General features: G+C 40.9%; 1 protein-coding gene across 3 annotated transcripts in view; it reads right to left on the minus strand.

Moving 5' to 3' along the window:
• CNTNAP2 (contactin associated protein 2) overlaps positions 1–19,585 on the minus strand; it is a 1,946,064-nt gene that overhangs the window by 743,990 nt on the left and 1,182,489 nt on the right. For all 3 annotated transcript variants that reach the window (XM_046020922.1, XM_046020925.1, XM_046020923.1), the window contains one exon: positions 17,651–17,757. In XM_046020922.1, the coding sequence (XP_045876878.1) occupies positions 17,651–17,757 (107 nt within the window). The remainder of the gene's footprint in view (positions 1–17,650; positions 17,758–19,585) is intronic.

Genomic DNA, 19,585 nt, shown 5'->3' on the forward strand with positions numbered 1-19,585 from the left:
GCACTGGTATCAGACCTTTGCTCATCTGATGTAGATTAGAAAGGAAAAGAACAACAAAGGGAAGAGACACAGAAAGAGAAGACTGAAAGTATAGCAAGAGCCCACTACTTTCCTTCAAGCAATTGTCCCACCAATAAGTAGTCTTGGGAGTATCCGTTTAGGCATGCATGGAATTCTCTTTCATCATATAACAAGCGCAGTTGGGAGTCCTGGGAGTTAGTCCTGTCCTTTGATTTGGTATAAGAAGTCAAATAAGACTTTGTGGATTTTTTTTTTTTTTAACATCAAGAAACAAATATCTAGTGACTCTGTGTTCCTATTTCTTTGATAGGGTGTGTACAGCATGGTATGGGAGCACAGAAGGTGGGGTCCTAAATCAGACTCAGGATGGCAGAATGTCCTCTGCAAGAAATGAAACTTCAGCAGAGCAGTGAAGAACATTTGGAAGTTAATTAACCAGAAGAGGAAGAGGAGGAACTGCATTCTCTGCAGAGCCTTGTATAGAACATTCTAACGTGCTCCAAATGCTTGGAGAAAAGGAAGAGAGAGAGGGGGGACAACAGGGAGACAGACAGAAATTAGATCATGTAACTTACTCAACTTTTAGATAAACAAATTTAAAGAATTACTGAAAGGTTTTAACCTTGTAAGTGATGGCATCAGATTCTCTCTTTTGAAATTTCAGTTTAGCAGATACATAGAGGATAAACTGAAGGTTCTAAAACCAGGAATGGGAAGGTCTCTGCAGTTACTCTCAAGTGAGGAGAGCCTGGGCTCATACGTAGCTACCAAGAGAAAGGTGGGGCAAAAATGGTGTATCAGAGGTAGAACATACTGAACCTGGGGACTGATCAGACGTGGGGGTTTTCGATTGCTGCTTAAGTGACTGGATTTGTAATGCATCACTTACATGCATGGGTGTTACAGGAGGAAGAGTGAGGCAGGGTGGAATGAGGATATGGATATAACATGTAGGATACTAAGATGTTCACACATTCGACAAGTATTTATTAAGTCTCTGTTGTGTGCTGGTCACAGTTTAATGGACCCAGCAGAATGATCTGGACAAGCAAGGCAGATGAAGGAATTTTCACCATTTAAATGGAAATTGAAGACATGGTTAGGGGCATTCAGGGGAAGTATGTAAGTGAGAAGAGAAGCCTGAGGACAAAGCTGGGGAGCACCATTATTTAAGAGTGAGGCAGGACATAGACTGCAAACAAAGGGGTCAATCAAAGTGAACCAAAACAGAGAAGTAGTTGAGTCACAGAAAACAAAGAAAGCTGCTATAAGTAGAAAGCAAGTGGTATCAAACATAGAAGCCCCATTTAAATAAACTAGCATCAACCGGCCAATGTGGAGTTCACTGATGAGAGCAGATCCAGATGGGAAGCTGGAAGCCATGTCCCACCAGCAGCAGGAGGAGAGAGCATCTTCAAACTATTTGGATGCATTTATAAGAAAGGTTCAGAAAGAGTCCTAGTTCTTAAACAGTTGTCACTCCATTCCTACGCCCCTCTCTATAGCTCTGCATTCTAATTTCTGGAATTTTATTGCTTCCTTACTCTTCCTTGTGTTATGTTCACCTGAAAGCACTGTGACAGATACCCGGTGCTCCTGTGAGATCAGGTCTGATAGAAGAGGGAGAGGAACACCCAGGGAATGGAGCTCTGTGATAACACCAATGGTGACCACAACTGAGGGCCCATGACATCCCTTGTAATGAACATCCACTTCGCCTACATTTTAAATTATTTAAAAAAAAGACAAAAAAAGAAAAGAAGATGAAACCTGGCCAGGTAAGTATTATTGCTTTTCTTATACAAGAAAGGAAAGCAAAGATCAAGGAAGTCAAGTCACCACCTTGGACCACACACACAGGAAGTAATGGGCGTGGGGCCGGCACCCTGGTCTGTCTTACTCCAGCATCCTCTCTCCTTCGAAACAGTATGGGAAGGAAGGAAATGCTGAACAAGAGGGGAGTTAAGAGAGTTGGAAATCACTTTGGTCTGACACCTTTGCTTCTGTTCTAGCTAGTGGGGAACGTTGAGGAGCAATGACAGAGACAGAATAGGAGCTGGTGGGCCAGGAAGCTCACCTCCCAAAACCCAACTCTCTATCACTCGATTGGATGACTCATGCCTTTAAGGAAAGTATATCTCACAGTTTTTTAAAGGATGACATTTCTGAAAGTCAAGGAGTTGAGTATTAATGACTGGAAGAGTGAGGCTGTTGTCAATGATTGGCTCCATTCTCTCTGGTCGAGCCCTCCCAGTGCCTGCCTGTGTGTCCCTTGCTATCAAGCCTTAATCATATTGACTGATTTGATCCACAAAAGAGGAAGATTTAACCAGAAGCCTTATGATGTTTCCTAAGCAAAGCAATGGTTTGTCCCACATTATCTTTTACAAATGTTCACCTCAGAGGCTGAAACCATAACTGATGCCTGAGTTAGTTCTTATGAGGCTTCTTATCTTGACATGGGGAGGGAAACAGTGACACAACCTCATTACAAGGTCTGATCCAGATCTGTTTGATTCTGATCCTCTCGGACCTGCAAAAGGTCCATTTGTTAACTCAGACTTAGACGAAAAGGCATGATAGGGAAGAAGTGGTAGTGATTCTGACAAGAAAAAGTTTTTTTTTTTAAGATTTTATTTTATTTGAAAGAAAAAGAGTGAGAGAGAGAGAGAGAGAGAGAGAGCAGGACCAGGGAGTAGGGGCAGAGGGAGAGGGAGAAGCAGTCTCCCTGCTGAGCAAGGAACCTGATACAGGACTTGATCCCAGGACTCTGGGATCTTGACCTAAGACAAAGGCAGATGCTTAACCTACTAAGCCACCCAGGTGCCCCTCTGTCATGAAACAATTTTTACTGACTGTTACTTACATGTCTTTTATGACCTAAAACCCTACAGGTTGCAAAATACTTTATACTAGTTAGAACTACAGTGTTTTAAGACCATTTGTTTGTTAATCTATAGCAATACTTAAAAAAAAAGCTGGAAAAAAGAAAGTAAAATTAAGGAAATGGATACATCTATTCCATTTAAATAAATCTCTTTGCTCTTTTGCCTTGTTTCTGTCCCTTAAATCCTCCCAGATTTACAACTGAGTGTTGGTAATTGTTGGAAATAGCCATGGATTGTACAGAATAATTGGCTCTATTTTAAGACACACATTTTTAGTGTGTATACTACACGGTATGGTTACAAAGTAATAAAATAGATTTTTGCGTCTTGCTTCTAGAAATCATTGTCATTATTTTTAGTCACATATTGTGTATATGTGTAAGCGTGGTAACACTTTATAGTTTGAAGGTCCTTTATAGTTTTTAGAAGTTACAAAATAATAGAATTAATTGCTTTGAATTTAGTCATTTTGTACTGGGCAAATATTGATTTCTTTGCCAACACCTTTAATTTCTAATGGAGCTTGAAATTAACTTTGGTTTTAATTCTATTTTATTCTGGGTTTGTACATCAGGGCCATTAATAATGTCAGGAGAGTGCTGAGAGAATGGTTTCTGCGCCAGGAGCCCACAGCGAGCTTTGCAGCATTTGGGTCTCCATACTTTGCAGAGAAGAGGGAAGTCTGCGTGGGGATTGTTTATTGCATTAGTATTTTATGAACGAGCAACCAAGTCAAAAAAGTTAGCCTGTAAAACGTCAGCCTCTGATCAGTCACTGGAGTTTGCACCAGTGTGTGGTGTGTGTGTGTGTGTGTGTGTGTGTGTGTGTGTGATGCATATTTCATCAGGTCCAAAACAGGGTAGCAAAGGACAGATTTCTACTAACCAGAGATCCCTTGAACACGGACCCTTCTGATTCATAAGGCGGTAGTTTACTTACTGCATGTATGGTATATGCATACATTTGTATGACTACATCACAGATATGAGCCACAGATTTTAAAATAAATGCACTCGCTATGGAATTTCAAAAGTTTTAAATGGTTTTCTGTTGTCTCTACTGAATGGGCTGACTGTAATTAATTGTTGCTGGGACTCCTTAGGGGGCGGCTGCATTCATATGCACCCATGAGCCAATGAGTGTTACCTCTGCGTTCTCAGAGGCTCCCTAACTTGCTCCTCCAGCAGCTGCTTTGGGTGATGAACATCCCTGGAGACTAATGTCAGGAACTGGGATGTGTCTTCTCCGCCACATCTTCCAATATATAATCAACTTGTCAGAGCTACAACGTGAGACAGCCACCTCTGTGGTCTCTCCACCCACCATCCCTGTCTAAAGTCTTCCTTCTTTGGTTGGGAAGTGGCAGGTAGCCACATCCTGGGAAAAAGAATTCATAGAAAATTCAGGAAAATGGAGTGGTTGCAGATATTCTGATAAGAAGACTATAAAAAGGCAACCTCCCAAGCTTATCTACTTATCTTTTTTAGGTAGAGTCTCTAATCTCAACGCACTAGTGTATCAGTCAGTATTTCAAAACAGCTACTACCTTACTCTTCTTCAAACTTCATATACTTGGTCTTGATGTTCTGTAAACCTACAGATAGCAAGCCCATTTTCCCAACCACTGAAGTTCTAACGGCTGCATGTCTGAAAAGCAAGAAGTTCTCCAGGACTCAAGTATGATTTTGCACCGGGCATCCTCATTAAAAAAGCACAATGAAAATAGTTTTCTTGAACCCAATCAATACAGAGACTGCTGGAATCTAAATGATCCCAGCATGAAAATTACAGTTTGTGCAGATTAAATTTGTTTTTTTGTTATTACCACACGTGAAACTGATGCTAATCAAGTGTCTGTGAATCCATTCCCTGGCTAAGGCACCAACTGTGGTAGAGTTTAGGGCCTCGTGTTCGTTTATCTCATCTTAAGACAGGTGGTGTGTGGGAAGCTTAGGGTGACGCTAAGAAGAAAGAAAGTGAATGCAAACTGAATCCTGATTCAACGTCCCCTAGAAATTTTTATATAGTGGATGAATTACTTGGGTTTTAAACAAACATGCTTTTACTATGTGTGAGTTCTTTCAACATCTAATCTGTATGTGTAGGAGATATGGGGCAATGTTTCCTATTAATAAACTCTTCTGTGATGGCTAAAAGCATTGCCACGACTTCTCCATACATTTGTCTTCCACATTATTTCTGCACAGTGAGTCATTCTGTTTCATTATTTTTATTTCTAAGACACATGTGGCCCCCGCACTAGTTTAGGCCGTAGAAATGAGCTTCGTGGGAATGACATCCATGCAGCGGCACTATAGCAAGGGCACTGAGGCCAAGCAAAAGCTCCAACACGGACTTGACACGACGTTTCACCTGGGAGTGGTGGGAAGCATGTCCTGAGCCACGGGTGCAGCCGGGACGAGATGAGAATTCATTCTGCAATCACTGCCCTTCATCACCCGTCGCCAATTCCGTTTCCTCTCCCAGGCTCTGTTCCACTTTTTTTTTTTTTTTTTTAAGATTTATTTATTTGACAGAGAGAAATCATAAGAGAGGCAGGCAGAGAGAGAGGAAGGGAAGCAGGCTCTCCGCTGAGCAGAGAGCCCGATGTGGGACTCGATCCCAGGACCCCGAGATCATGACCTGAGCTGAAGGCAGCGGCTTAACCCACTGAGCCACCCAGGCGCCCCCGGCTCTGTTCCACTTTTGCAGCCTTTGGACGACTGGCCTCGCAGAGACCAGAGGAGATTTTCTTAATGGCTCAGTCCTCCTCAGTTGTGCAATAATCACAGGGTAGTGGATCCTCCCATTACTGACTAGGAAGCAAGGATTGCTGCCTGAACTTTCCCACCTGCCTTCCCAGGGGCATCTAATAAAAGTTCAGTTCCACGCTTGTCTCCCAGAACTGCTACCTTGCAAGCAGGCAAGGCGGTCTCCGTTACTGATCTTCTCCCCCTGCAAAAGTTCAGGATACTCTCTTCTCTCTCACATAGCTTCCGCCGACTAGATTTTAAGAATTATACAAAGGGGGAAAAATAGTCCTTCTGGACAATGAATTAACAAAGCCTGTTCCATTTATCTAGCTTCAGATACTCAATCTGACCTGATAAAATTCAGGTTTGATTTATTCAGAAAGTCTGTATCTAGGTCACTGAAACCATAAAGAAGTCTTAATATGTTGGTTATTTTCTGAGTAGGAATATGCCTTCCATTGAATACTTGATGTTCTCTAAGTAGGGCAACTGAGCAACAGCCAGCCATATGGTGGGAAAAGCAATAGGGTTTTCTAGAGTTCTGAATTCCATTGCAGTAATATGGATGGAAAGAATTTCTCTTTCCACAGCCAAACTCTTCAAGGTGTTTCTTTATCCAACCTACCCAAATGGTCTCACTTGGCTTTATCCGGCATAGGGAAAGCTGATCACATGACTTGGCAAGCAAGACATATTTAATTGATGTCTCCACAGGATTGGATAGTGGCAAAAAGTATTATTAGGACATTTTGATGCCTGCTAATGAGTAATGACAGCAATTTTGCAGGTGCCAACTTTGTCTGGCATTTGGTGCTGGCATCTGTGATGGCAAGAAAGGTCTTTCAAGAATAATTTGGGCATATTTTGCAGGCGGGAGCCCCCATGGTAGCTTTGGAAAGCAATTATATAATGAGACCAACAAACTGCAAGCCATTAGACCTTTCTCTTGCTTTACGTGAAAATTGGATTTTTTTAGTCAAATCCACTTATAGAACTTCACGTGCACTTGCCTATATTAAAATATTTTCAAATAAAATATTTTACTAAAATCTGAAAGCTCTCAAATGTGAAAACACTCAAAAAAGTGAACCAGCAACACTTTCTTGGAAACTGCTACACTTGCCATGGGAAACTTTTGCTTTTAGTGGCATTAGCCATCTACAATGAATGCAACAGAAGGAATTATTTGGGTAGATAAACATTTTCTTTCTAGATTCCAAAAATCTGAACTCTACATTCTTTTGCCAGGATGGCTTGGAAAGGAAGAAGAAGAGCAGAATGTAGTCATAACAACAACAGAAATGAAGAGAGCTCTTTGTCCACCATGTTGGAAAAGCAAAAACAAAACAGGGACCAATCATTCATTCTTCAGATTTTTGTCATGTGAACAGTGAAAAAAAATCATTAGATTCATCGCAGGTAGTTGTATTCTCAGAGACTGTAGCAAACCAAACCAAGTGTCTTGAATTTAAGGAATAAAATTTGACACAGCTGGGTCACAGATGGGAGGAGATCCGACAGAAAACTGCTCATTCTTGAACTTTAGGTTAATAATCACAAAGTAATCTTAAAATTAGTTTTGTATCCTAACAGAGCTAATTATTCATCAATGGTTAACTCAGATTATACTATAAGCTAAATAGTTGGAGCAAACCTAGTAACAGAAAACATTTTTTTTTTTTTTTAAAGATTTTATGTATTTATTTGACAGAGAGAGATCATAAGTAAGTAGAGAGGCAGGCAGAGAGAGTAAGAGGGAAGCAGGCTCCCTGCCGAGCAGAGAGCCTGATGTGGGACTCGATCCCAGGACCCTGAGATCATGACCTGAGCCAAAGGCAGCGGCTTAAACCACTGAGCCACCCAGGCGCCCACAGAAAACATTTCTGTCCCCTTCAGTAAAAGAAATGTTGACGGTTGAGGTGACGTGACATACTCCGATGGTCCTTCCTACATGCTCTCTGAACATTGTTCAGGAATCATACAAGTCCTCCGTGGCTCAGAAGTAATAATAAACCAACTGTCTATTAGGGAAGACTTCGATGTCATTTATGGATTAATATAGTAAGAACAGCTCAACTCTTCCTCATAAAGAATAGAAGTGAAGTTGTTTTGTGGTAAAAACAAATATGAAGAATTACATCTGAAATCGTACGTCGGTACTGAGGTAGTGAAGGACCACTGTTCTCTGACTAGCTCAGTCCACCTGCTTAACTCCTCACCCTGCCGCTCCTCTGATGAGACCTATCTGTTCACAATATTACATTTAACCGGTAACTATCATTCTTGAGCATCATCTGTGTCGATTCTAAACATTCTAGACATTTTCTACATTATCTGTACCCTACACAACAATAGGCATAGGCATATCTATAATTCTTGCTTAATTAAGGAGGAATCAGGGCAGTGATATTCTGGTAGAGCAGCTTTACAAGAAAGAGCCTAGATATGTTGCGCTTGTTAATTTCCATGCGGTAAATTCTCCTACCAAGATTTCACAACCAGCTAGCAAAAGTCCTGAATATTTAACAATCCTAGCTCCAGCCTGCGACTCAAACAGGAAGTCAGGAATGTTTAGAAACTTCTCCAGGATCATATGGCATGTTAGAATCTGAATGACATTCCCATGGCAGTGTGTGGGCTCCAAAGGTGGGTCCCATTCACGAGCATGCTTCTCCACAGCCCGTGTTTATTTCTGCTCTCCAACTTTGCCTTCGCTGTACCTCTTCTCCCCATCAGTTCCAATCTTAAGGCCCAAGCAAGCAAGCAAGGAGCTTGGCCAAGGTTCAGCTGGTCCTGAAACCCTTCCCAAGCATTTGGTCCACGCCTTTCTCTCTCATGCTATACATACCGGCCTTTACACCGGATTTAGCACATAAACATATAATGCCTTCTACTTACACCTTCTACTAACATATTAATGCTTCCTGTTTGTCTGTCTTCCCTTTCAAGCCAGAAGCAGGCTCTTGTCTGCATTTCTGTGATCCACAGAGTGGGCTACACACAAAATGGACACGCCGTATTATCGAATGACCCGGGACCTTCTATGTATTACAGGGAACCCTCTACTCGGGATTTGTAAATCTAAAGACTTACAGTAGGGGCACAGTGACTAATGTCCATCTGAAAGCAGGAAGTCATCTGATTTGGGTGAAGTTAAAAGGACGAAAGGAGAGACGCACCCTATATTTAACTCTCCTTTCTTGTTTTTTGAGTAGATAGAAAATTCTGTGAAGTTTCCTTCTTTATCTGCCAGTAATCAGCCTCCTCCTCTATCTTTTTTCCCGTCACCAAACTTGGCGAAGGTGTAGAGGTGATTGTCTTCACTCTGAACCTGGGCTGAGACGGTCGCTGGGATTCCAACTACAGAGGGGTTTAATGAATAATGTCAACTCCCTAGGGACGGAGCTCTGGCATTTGACAGCCTCTGTGCAGTTCGCAGCTTCACGGCTCTGTTCTAGAGCAGGCTGCTTTTTAATATGCATTCGCAGATCAACTTTTTTGCAAAGGCTTTTTTATTCAAAAGAAAGATGTATTTTTGAAACTAATGAAAAAGTCTTTGTAAAAGTGAAATTAAATCCTTTCTTTCTAGGTTTAATCTTAGCCATCTTTCCAAAGCCAGGCATAAAAGAAGGGATTAATTTGAAATTTGGGCTGCCTTAGAAATGTAAAGTTCCGTGGGCTGTGTTTCTCCAAATGACCTGCACTATTTTAATCCCATGCAATTTATTTGGTTGTGACTGAAAGAGAATGGCCTCTAAATCCCCTTCCAACATTTCTACAAAGATGGCAGTCTCTCGTGTCTCTCCATCTTACTCCAGCTACAGATGCCCGGTGAAATCGGGAGTGAAGGAGCTGCCGGGATTATCGTTTAAATAAATGTGATTTCAGGAAGTGACACCACTTGTCCTTTCCCTCTTTCCCCAAATGCTTCAGCTTTGGTGAGGACCCGAGCTTCTCTAGAGAACACACACAACGGAGCAAGGGTTTACTGTTATTTTAATGGCACGTGCCCCTGGAAACCACATCCCGCCTGCCCCCCACCACCGTGCTGGAGCCGATTCCTCCTCACTCTGATCTCTCCCATCCCACCTGGTCAGAAAAAACCCAGGAATGAACAGATAGATAATCTGAAGATAAAATCTGAAGAGATGAAATGACTGCTTAGAATTACAAGGAATCTATGATAAGATATTAAGTCAATTCCCATGTAATTACATTTCTACATACTCTGTAAGATGAAAGGTGGCAACTTAGACCATAAGAGGTAATCATACAGAACAATTTATCCTCAGTGCACAATCCCAACAAAAGCCGAAGATATGTAAATGAGTTAAGATTATAAGGGCTTTTATTTTATTTTTTAAAGGATTTATTTATTTGAAAGAGAGAGTGAGAGTGAGAGCACATGAGTGGGGGAGGGGCAGAGGGACAAGAGGACTCCCCACTGAGTCACTGAGCTGGGAGCCCAACTTGGGGTTCCTGAGATGCAGGACCCTGAGATCATGACCTGAGCAGAGATCAGACACGAACTGGGTCACCCAGGTGCCCCGAGGGCTTTCCTTTTTTAATGAAAGTACTCACTCCTTTGGAGGGAGCTATTAACATTACATACTCCCCTCTTCTTGTCTTCTCACATTCCAGCATCTATCCCGCATGCAGAAAGGAGTCCACTCTCGACATACTGATGAATGCACACACAAAAAATAACTAAGCGATGGTAGGAGTATAGCTTCTCTGTGTCCCATGGTCCCATGGTGGTGTCCTAGGGCCACTACTTAATGACAAGGACCCAGGCCTTAATGACAGAGACACACTGAGCCTCTGAAGTAGGTCATGGTGTGGGAATGCAAAGGATGAGAAAGGGAGGCAAAATTGGAAGACTGGTAATTGTTCACTGGCTAACAAAGAAGCCCAATCTGGTTACTTAACGCTGTGTCTCTATTAGAAAGAGCAGATTCACCCTGTGACTGTAAATCAGCCTGTGTAGCCATTATATTTGCTAATAAAGCCTTTTATCTTTTCAGTGAGTACTGGCTTAAATATTGAGACACCCTCTGATCTTTTCCTAGAGAATCGACTACATCAGTGCTTTGTAACCTGAAGCTACTTCTAATCAGACAAAACTTTTGCTGCCTCTTTTAAAAGACTCAGTGGTACAAGAAAAGTTACAAAATGATACCAAATGTTTTCTAAATTTACAAGAAGAGACAATATTTCACTGACTGTCCCAAAGGATAGTTAAGTTCAGAGAGGTTAAATGACTGTCCGAAACACAAAGCCAACACAGCACGGAGGAGGAAAAAGAAAGGAGGTGGGCAGAGGGGGATTCAGTCCAATACTTCTCACTTCCTTGCTATCAGCGGCCAGCAGCATGCCCTCGAAGAGCTGACTTCATTCTTTACGGGTACAAGTGAAATTCGTACTACTCTGCTAAGACAGTTTGAGGGAACAGAGGATTTATAGATTTGGGAGAGAGTTCCTGTCCTACAGCTAAGAAATCAGGTGATGGAAAAGGCTGTAGAGCCTGAAGATTTGAGGATTTGACATCAGAACGTCGAATTTCAAATCCTGAGTTCTTTTCCCTCTCTGTAATTTTCTAGTAGCAAGAATATACGTAGGATATTATGTGATAAATAAAAGGGTTATATTCATCTTCTTCAAATTTTGTACCAAGTTTAAACTTTTTTTGTAATTCACCTGTCCATATTTAAACCATATCTACATTATATATAAAATAAATACTATATATAAATACATGTTTTATATAGATATATCCATATCTACTTTAGAATAGCCCACACAACCGCCAGTACATGAGCTGACTGCACTTTATTACTTGAGATATCATTTCATCGTTGAACTTCCTGTGAGAGTCCTACTACATATGTCCACAAGTCATGATGAACGTGCTCTAGCGTGCACGGCCCAATGTTTTCCTCATGATTATTGGAAATGTGCAGGTTTGTTTCCTCATACACTGACTTCCTCCATATAACTTCTTAGAACTTTATACCTCTTTTGGCTGTTTCTGCTGTTAATACTATCACTACCCTCTCGGCCTTTCACTAACTCATCTTCTATTATCTGCCATCCTCTTGTTTTCCTTTTGTCACGTTAGCTTACTTCCTCTTCATAGCTTCACCATTTTCATGGATTTGTAAAAGGACATGATTTTTTCTTTATATATATTTTTAAAGATTTTATTTATTTGACAGAGAGAGGCAGGCAGAAAAAGAGGGGGAAGCAGGATTCCCGCTGAACAGAGAGTCTGATGCGGGGCTCGATCCCAGGGCCCCAAGATCATGACCTGAGCTGAAGGCAGAGGCTTAACACACTGAGCCAACCAGGCGCCCCAAGGACATGATTTTTAAAAAGCTATTGATGATTTTCACATTGTCTGTCATTCATTCACTGTTTGATTCTACACACATTCCCTGAGCACATAATATATGCTGGGGGGCCCTGGGAATTAAGTGGTCAACAGAAACCAGCACTGTCTCCTCTCGGATAGTATAGTCCAGGGGACGACACAGATAGTGCTAAATAATCACAAATCATAAATGTCAAATCAACATCATTGCCAGTGCTAAGATGTATGTTTGAATAAGTAGATTTGACCTAATTACAGGGCCATAGAAACCTTCCTTATGGAGGCGGCTACTGAACTGAGATTTGAAGAATGAGTAGGAATGTACTGGACAAAGCAGAGAGGGGGCATGTGCAAAAGTCCTGTGGTGGTGGCAGTGGCAGGGGAGCGAGAACAGTGCGAGGGTACAGGGCATGCGTGAAGAACTGAAAGGAAAGGAGGTCAAGGAGACTGGAAATGGGAAGGGGAGGAAAGGTATGGTGGAAAACCATTAAAAACACAAGCCATTTTTGAGTAGGTCCTTATAAGCCTGCTAAATTTATAGCTGCAAGATGGATTCCAGTTCTGTAAGGACATGATTCTATACAGTGAATACTTTTTTTTTTTTCCCCTTGGTGGGGAAGAGGGTTGCAACGCTCAGATTCCAAGTTGTCTTCATTGATGTCTCAGACTGTGGTCATTCCAAACAGATGGAGGCACCAAATCTCTCTCTGCCAATAAATCTGGGTGTTTATGCTATAGGTTAGTGTGACTACAAGCAGATAGGATTCATTTCTTCTTAAAAATTATGCCTTGAATTCAATTACTTATGAGTATAATGGATTATAAATAACATGGTGTGTGCTACTGAAATCCACTGCACTTTTCATGTGTGTGGTAATAAGGTGCAGTGTAATTTATGGTTTACAAATTTATGGACCCAGAGAAATAGCTCCAGACTACAGGATGTAGAATACTGTCCTTTTCAATTTTAATTTTTCCTCCAACACTGGCTAGTAAAAAATTAAGTTTTGCATTTGTGTGGCAACATCAGTACCTTCTTAGTATCTCAGAGCTCAGAATCATACAATTTTTAAATTTGAAGAGATCTGTGTAGGTCATTCAGTTTATCCCCTCTTACTGCCTCTGCAAATAATAATACCTATTTATCTGAGCAAGGTGAAAATCTCTCTTTTAATAACAAAATCTGGAAAAAGATTTTCTCTTAGAATGAAGATCTGGTATTTAATAATAATTCTCATAAATTTCCACCCTCAAACATGGTTTATATCTGTTAAATGTCCTCTGGCTTGTGAAGACAGCTGCCAACTTTCATATTATTGGGAATATTCTGCGGATTTTTAGGGCAGTTCCAAGTAAGAGACTGGTATCATGTGTAGAATGACTGAGCTCAAAGATAGGCTTCAGCAGCATGAGGGGGAAAAAAAAAAGTCTACTAAGCCCTGAGATAAGGAATTTCTTTTTGTATTTAATTTATGTAAGTGAGCACCATAATTATGAAGTGTAAAGAGCACGTGTGGAAAACACGAGATGGTAATTAGATCCTAAAGAGCACCTGAAGTATGGGCAAGTAAGTTTGGAGACCGATGGTCTACAAAGCACCAGGAAGAGAGAAAAGACTAACTATGAACATAAAGCTTTGCTCATAAGAAAGACACATCCTCATACTTTGAAGAGGATGAGGATAAGTCAATATAACAAAAGAGAAATATTCAGCATGATCATCCTACTCTCTGTCACGATTTTAAGTTTCAGTATGCTACTAGTCAGAAATTCATCGAGAATGGAATATCTGCATAAGAAAATCTAAAAAGTATAAAATTGCAACAATTTAATGTATTTGCATCATTTGGTCACAAACTAACCTCTTCAGTGTTTGGGAGAACAAACCTGGCCTGCCCTTTTCTGCTATCCCACCTCTGGCTTTCGCTGATATTTCCTCATCCAAAGGCAGACATCCTGACTCCTCAGGAGAGTGGTTTGTAAATGACAATCCTCTGAGCCCTAGAGAGAATGTATTTGAAAATAGAATTTCCATGTATAAACAAACCAACCGATAGATAGATACAGATCCAAGGCACATCCAGATTACTTTTAATTCTCTTCAATTCTTCTGAAAAAAGAGAAAACTATGGAAATCATGTACTTCAAACCCAATCTGCCACACAAGTGACAACAATGAGTGACAGCTTGAAATTAAGTGACAAATTGTGGGATGCAGACAATTACTGGTACAGAAGTACAGATCAAAGGATGCCTTGTTCTGATAGGCATGAACTGGTGAAAATTTACGGATTACTAATATATGCTAAAGCTCTTATCTGTGTCTTTCATTAGCCACCTCATTTAATCTCAAGGTGTCTTTACACGGGTCACTGCACCCATCTCCAACAGGAAAAAGGTGAAGCTGCAAGAGGCTAAGTGCCCAAAGATTACAAGTAAGTGACAGGGTCCAGCTCAAACTCAGGCAGTATGACCTATTAAAAAAGGGCTTCTTGGTTCTATCTTGGACACCAGCATCTAAGACTGATGATCGCTGGTTTCCTGAGGAATGGTTATCTTACCCCAACCAAGCTAGGACCAGATCAGAAAATGTGTGGAAATAGTAGCTCAATTGTAATGTTTGAAGCTCTATGAAATATTTAGTTACAGTAAACTTGATGCTTTAGTTAGTTCTTTTTTTTACCTTTTTAAAGAAGTGCCATTATAAAATTACCATAACTCCTTTTTTCAAAAGGGACCCTTCGTCCTCTTCAGGGAATAATGAGGTAAAGTATTTAATAATTTTAACAAAATTCAAAACCAGAACACAGAATGAGCAACTGGAAGCCTCAGCGTTTAGAACTACAAGAGACCTCAGTAGCCATTTAGTCGAGGGGAATAAAGGAAGTCCAAGAGAAGTCAAATGACTTGCTACAAAGGCACACAGCATGATAATCTCATAGTTAGCCTCAGAAGCTGGCTTCTTTTTACTTAGTGCTCTTACTGTGAGTGTGGTCACTAAGTAAAAATGTAATACGGTTCATTCTATATCAAACTGAATGGCATACATTATATATATTTTCCATTATTATGTGCTGGATCAGACCTTCCTTCCCAATTTTTCTTTTTTTTTTTTCACTTTTTTAAAATTTCTTTTCAGCGTAACAGTATTCATTGTTTTTGCACACACCCAGTGCTCCATGCAATACGTGCCCTCCCTATTACCCTCCACCTGGTTCCCCAACCTCCCACCCCCCGCCCCTTCAAAACCCTCAGGTTGTTTTTCAGAGTCCATAGTCTCTCGTGGTTCATTTCCCCTTCCAATTTCCCTCAACTCCTTCCCAATTTTTAACTAATCCATGGGAGTAACTAAGAGGTATACCAAGTCTTTCAGTTTATTTGGAAGCATATACCCTTCAATAAAGTACAAGATAAATATTTTTCACAACCAAATAATATCACTGAACCCTTTCTCTAATTATGCACTGTGGTCCTCTAACCTCTCTTTATGCACACACTTGATTTTCAAGATTTTGGCCTCACTCAGGGAAGACAACAAGAGGTCAGGCTTTCTATGGTAAAATGAATGGAAACAAAAGTGGAATACCAAACAGGTAGGAGAAGATAATTTCCCTCCTTCATATCTACAGATTGCCACTAAGGCCAAACCTAAATATGCTTAGGACAGGTCTATTAGCTGGAGTTACTACTCTTTAAAAACAAACAAACAAAAAAACAAAACAAAACAAAAAATGTCAGCTGCTAAACCAGTAGCATGCACTTAAATTGAAAACAAATTTAATATTTTTAAAATCTCCTTTTCTTTGCTGTCTGTTTAAATGAAAGGAAGCAGCTATTAAAAAAAAAAAAAAAAGAAGAGGAACAGTTTGCTTTTGCATTCAGTATCAAGTGAGCAGAGTTAGGAAACTCTTGTAACCAGCACCAATCTCTTATTCTTTGTTTTTAGTTAGAATTTTCATATTTAGGAACAAGATCCCTCCTAGTTAAAAGTGTTATTTGTAGCACAATATATAAATTATATTGGTGGAGTGAAAGTATGAAGTTTTGTCGAAATTGCCTAATTCAAACGTCATTTATCACATAATGAAAATCACAGGCTGAAAGTTAACATTTGGTGTGATTGGCGAGGGGCAACTTTAGTTATAAATCCTTTATTCTACTAATTTAAGTATCAGTTTCATTTTTTATTCATTAAGGTACCTTTCCATGTACCCATATGGAAATCATTTACCAAAAATTAATCTAGTGCCTATTTTTATTTTCTTGTTCATCTTCTGTTGTTAATTTTTTTTAAAAGATTTTATTAATTTATTTGACAGACAGAGATCACAAGTAGGCAAACAGCCAGGCGCAGAGAGAGAGGGGAAGCAGGCTCCCCGCTGAGCAGAGCCTGACTAGGGCCTCAAGCCCAGGACTGGAGATTATGACCTGAGCTGAAGGCTGAGGCTTAAGCCACTGAGCCACCCAGGTGCCCCTAATGTTAATTTTTAAAGGAGCACTTTTGTCTCTTATTTTTGAACAGCTTCCTAAACAAAATAAGGCAATAAAATAAATTACAAACATTTTTCTTTGTTGAGGTCTTATATTCCAGCTTATTATACATTGTTACAAGTAACAACATGAAAGGCCCAGAGAGCTGTCCTGCATTTTTATTATCCCCAGAACTCTTCTCTGATAATATTTTTGTCATTGTTTCCTAAAAATGAAGTGGAATGAAAGAAGTCTGTATAATTAGAGGGCTTAAATATTAGATTTTCAGTTTTTCAGCCTATTGGGAGGAGACTGAAGATTGGAGCTCTTCCCTTTCCCTCCCCCTTCCTCTCTCCCTACACACACAAGCACACGCGTACACACCATGCACACACATACACATGTGACAGACAGATGAACTTCTTCTTTCAACTATATGTTTAATGGTAAATCTGTTTCCAAAAGGGCTTTGTAAACAGCAACACATTTTTGGAAAATTAATGTTAGACAACTATAGAGTTGACACTCATTTTAAAATATCCTTTAAATGACAAAAATACAAACTTCCACTTTTCAGTGTAAAGTGGTAATGTAAATCTAGGCACATCTGTGTTCTATTAATTGTCTTTGAAAGCCACTTTTTACTTCGAATATTTAGAAAAACTTGCCTTCTTGCGTTATTATTTTAGCCATACAACTTAATGGACTTTATTCCACTTCCTAACCTCTTTTTCTGACTTGAAAAACATGGCCAAATAGTTGCGATAGAGCACGAGACAATTACTGTCCAGGCACTGAATGTTCACATTACACTCTGTCTGTCTCTCTGATGAACTGATAAATGAGAATCCAGTTAGAGGCATTGCACTAACGCAATTTCCCAAACCATCTATCCAGACGTGGCTTAGACACACAGAGGCAAGTCCAAGATTGGCATTCCAATCCCAACTATGTTTACGGAACACTGGACACATTGGTCCTTCTTTTTGTGTCATTAGGCATGAGAGAGGATATCTTGATTACGGGACTATGCTGGGGAAGGAACAACAAAATCTGGGTTCTTCGGGATCAATGGGTGCACTCCCCAGGCTGCCGAAGACCTGGGGTCTGGGCTACTAAAGGTCAGGGTGAGAGGAAATGGCACTCACAGTTGTGGCAGGTGGCCCCACTGTATCCCGTCTCCTCACAAGCGCACTGGAAGCTGTGCCATGTTTGCGAACACCTCCCGCCGTGCTCACAGTGATTGGGCACACATCTGTCAGAGAAAGAGACAAACAGAAATAAACCAACACACGAATGAGATTTATGAGTGGCCAAATTCCAAGCTGTCTGGGCAATATATCATTTCAATGCCAGGTTGACTTACCAAGGCAATTAATCCTTGTTAGTTTAAGCAGATTAATACGATCCATGATGGAAGGTGCCAAGCGCACAAAAGATGATGTATCACGAGCCTGGTGTTTCCCATTTTTGAGTAAACAGTAGAAATTAACAAACAGTGGAGAGGCTCATTTGCATATCACAGACTCATTTTATTTTGCTTTCACACAAAAACAAAGACACTAGCTGAATTTCCTCCTGGTGAAAGATGGAAGGTTAGCCATCTTGTTTCCCGTCCTATTCTTTAACAAGACCAATACTGAGTCAAAAAAGGGTACCACTGAGCTTTTCGTAGCAATTTGAGGTTTTGAAATAATGCCATGGCAAGAGCAATCAGAATAGACTAGCTTAAAAGATTTCTAAGTCTTCTGTCGTCTCCCTATACCCAGCTGGCCAGTGAAAGCCACCTACCTGAAGCGGCATCAAGCATAATATAGGGGGGAAATGCAGGTTTCATGTTCTAATCTTTGTTTTTCTATGTACTATGCAGCCAATTGTGGCTTTGTAGTTTCTTTGGCAATATCAAGTTCTTACTTAAAAAAGCGGAACAATTTTACCCAGCTAAGTAATTTTAAGGTTTGGAGGAAATGCTCATACAGGAGATAACTGACAGGGAGGAATGAGAGGGGCAGCATACGGCGACCCTGAATATCTGGACTGCACCTTCCAGGCCAGGCTGCATCTCTTGCTTGTACCCTCGCGACAGTGAGGTTGAAATCTGTCCAGAAACACTCCTGTTTCAGCAGCAGACTCTTTCCTTTCTCCTGGTCCTCTCCCCTGATTCCTCCCACCAATTCCTCTCTGCAACTTCCCCACAACCCGATTCTTTATGATCCCGATAGAGATGCTCACAGATGACGAAGGTGTTAATATGTATTAACATTCACAAAAGATTTCAAGATTTTAGTAAGAGACTCTCTAAAATAGAAGCATCTGCCCAGATTAAAACAGTAGGATCTCTAATAGTGGGTCACAGGCAACACTGCATGGGATGCTTAGTCATCATGCCCTGGTCGCTGCTTGCTACAAAATGTGATAGGGATTGCTTCGGAGATAGCATTTGCTGTTTCCCCTTCTTGATTTACCACCAGTCATGCTAACCTGGGTGTGGCAGGCACACCCCCATGAGGCACGGAACCTTTGATTCTTCCATGAGAACGCCATTCCTCCATAACGCTTTGCAAATCTTCAGTCACGCGACAAACATTTACTGAACACCTGCTACGTGCACAAGACATGGGAACCAGAAGGTGAGTCGATATCAGGAACTGACAGCCGACAGAAGTAAATCTACCGAAAGCTACCACGTAAGGTGGAAATGAAAAGTGCAACAATTGGGGCAAATATTTCAGGATGGAGTTACACGGGAGGGGTCACATGCAGATCTGGGGCGCACTGTAAAGTGTTTAAGCAGAGCCTCGATGAACAGACAGGACTGTAAGAGAAGAAACAGAGGAAGAGCGTTCATGGGGAGAAATACAACAGAAGCACAGGCAAGATGCTGGATTATCACGGCGGGATGGGAAGTCCACTCTATGCTAAAAAGGCACTTGTCTTTCATATGAATTTGGGCTTGGCATTATCAAGGCTCACTAGCAGGTCCTTCTCCAAAGACCAGACAACCTAGGTGGAGGTGGGGGGAGGAGTCACACAAAAGACACCACCAGGTAGAATGTGATGACTCATCAACAGAACAGGGAAGG

This window comes from Meles meles, chromosome 10 (genome assembly GCF_922984935.1).
Source record: "Meles meles chromosome 10, mMelMel3.1 paternal haplotype, whole genome shotgun sequence".
Classification (NCBI taxonomy): Eukaryota; Metazoa; Chordata; class Mammalia; order Carnivora; family Mustelidae; genus Meles; species Meles meles.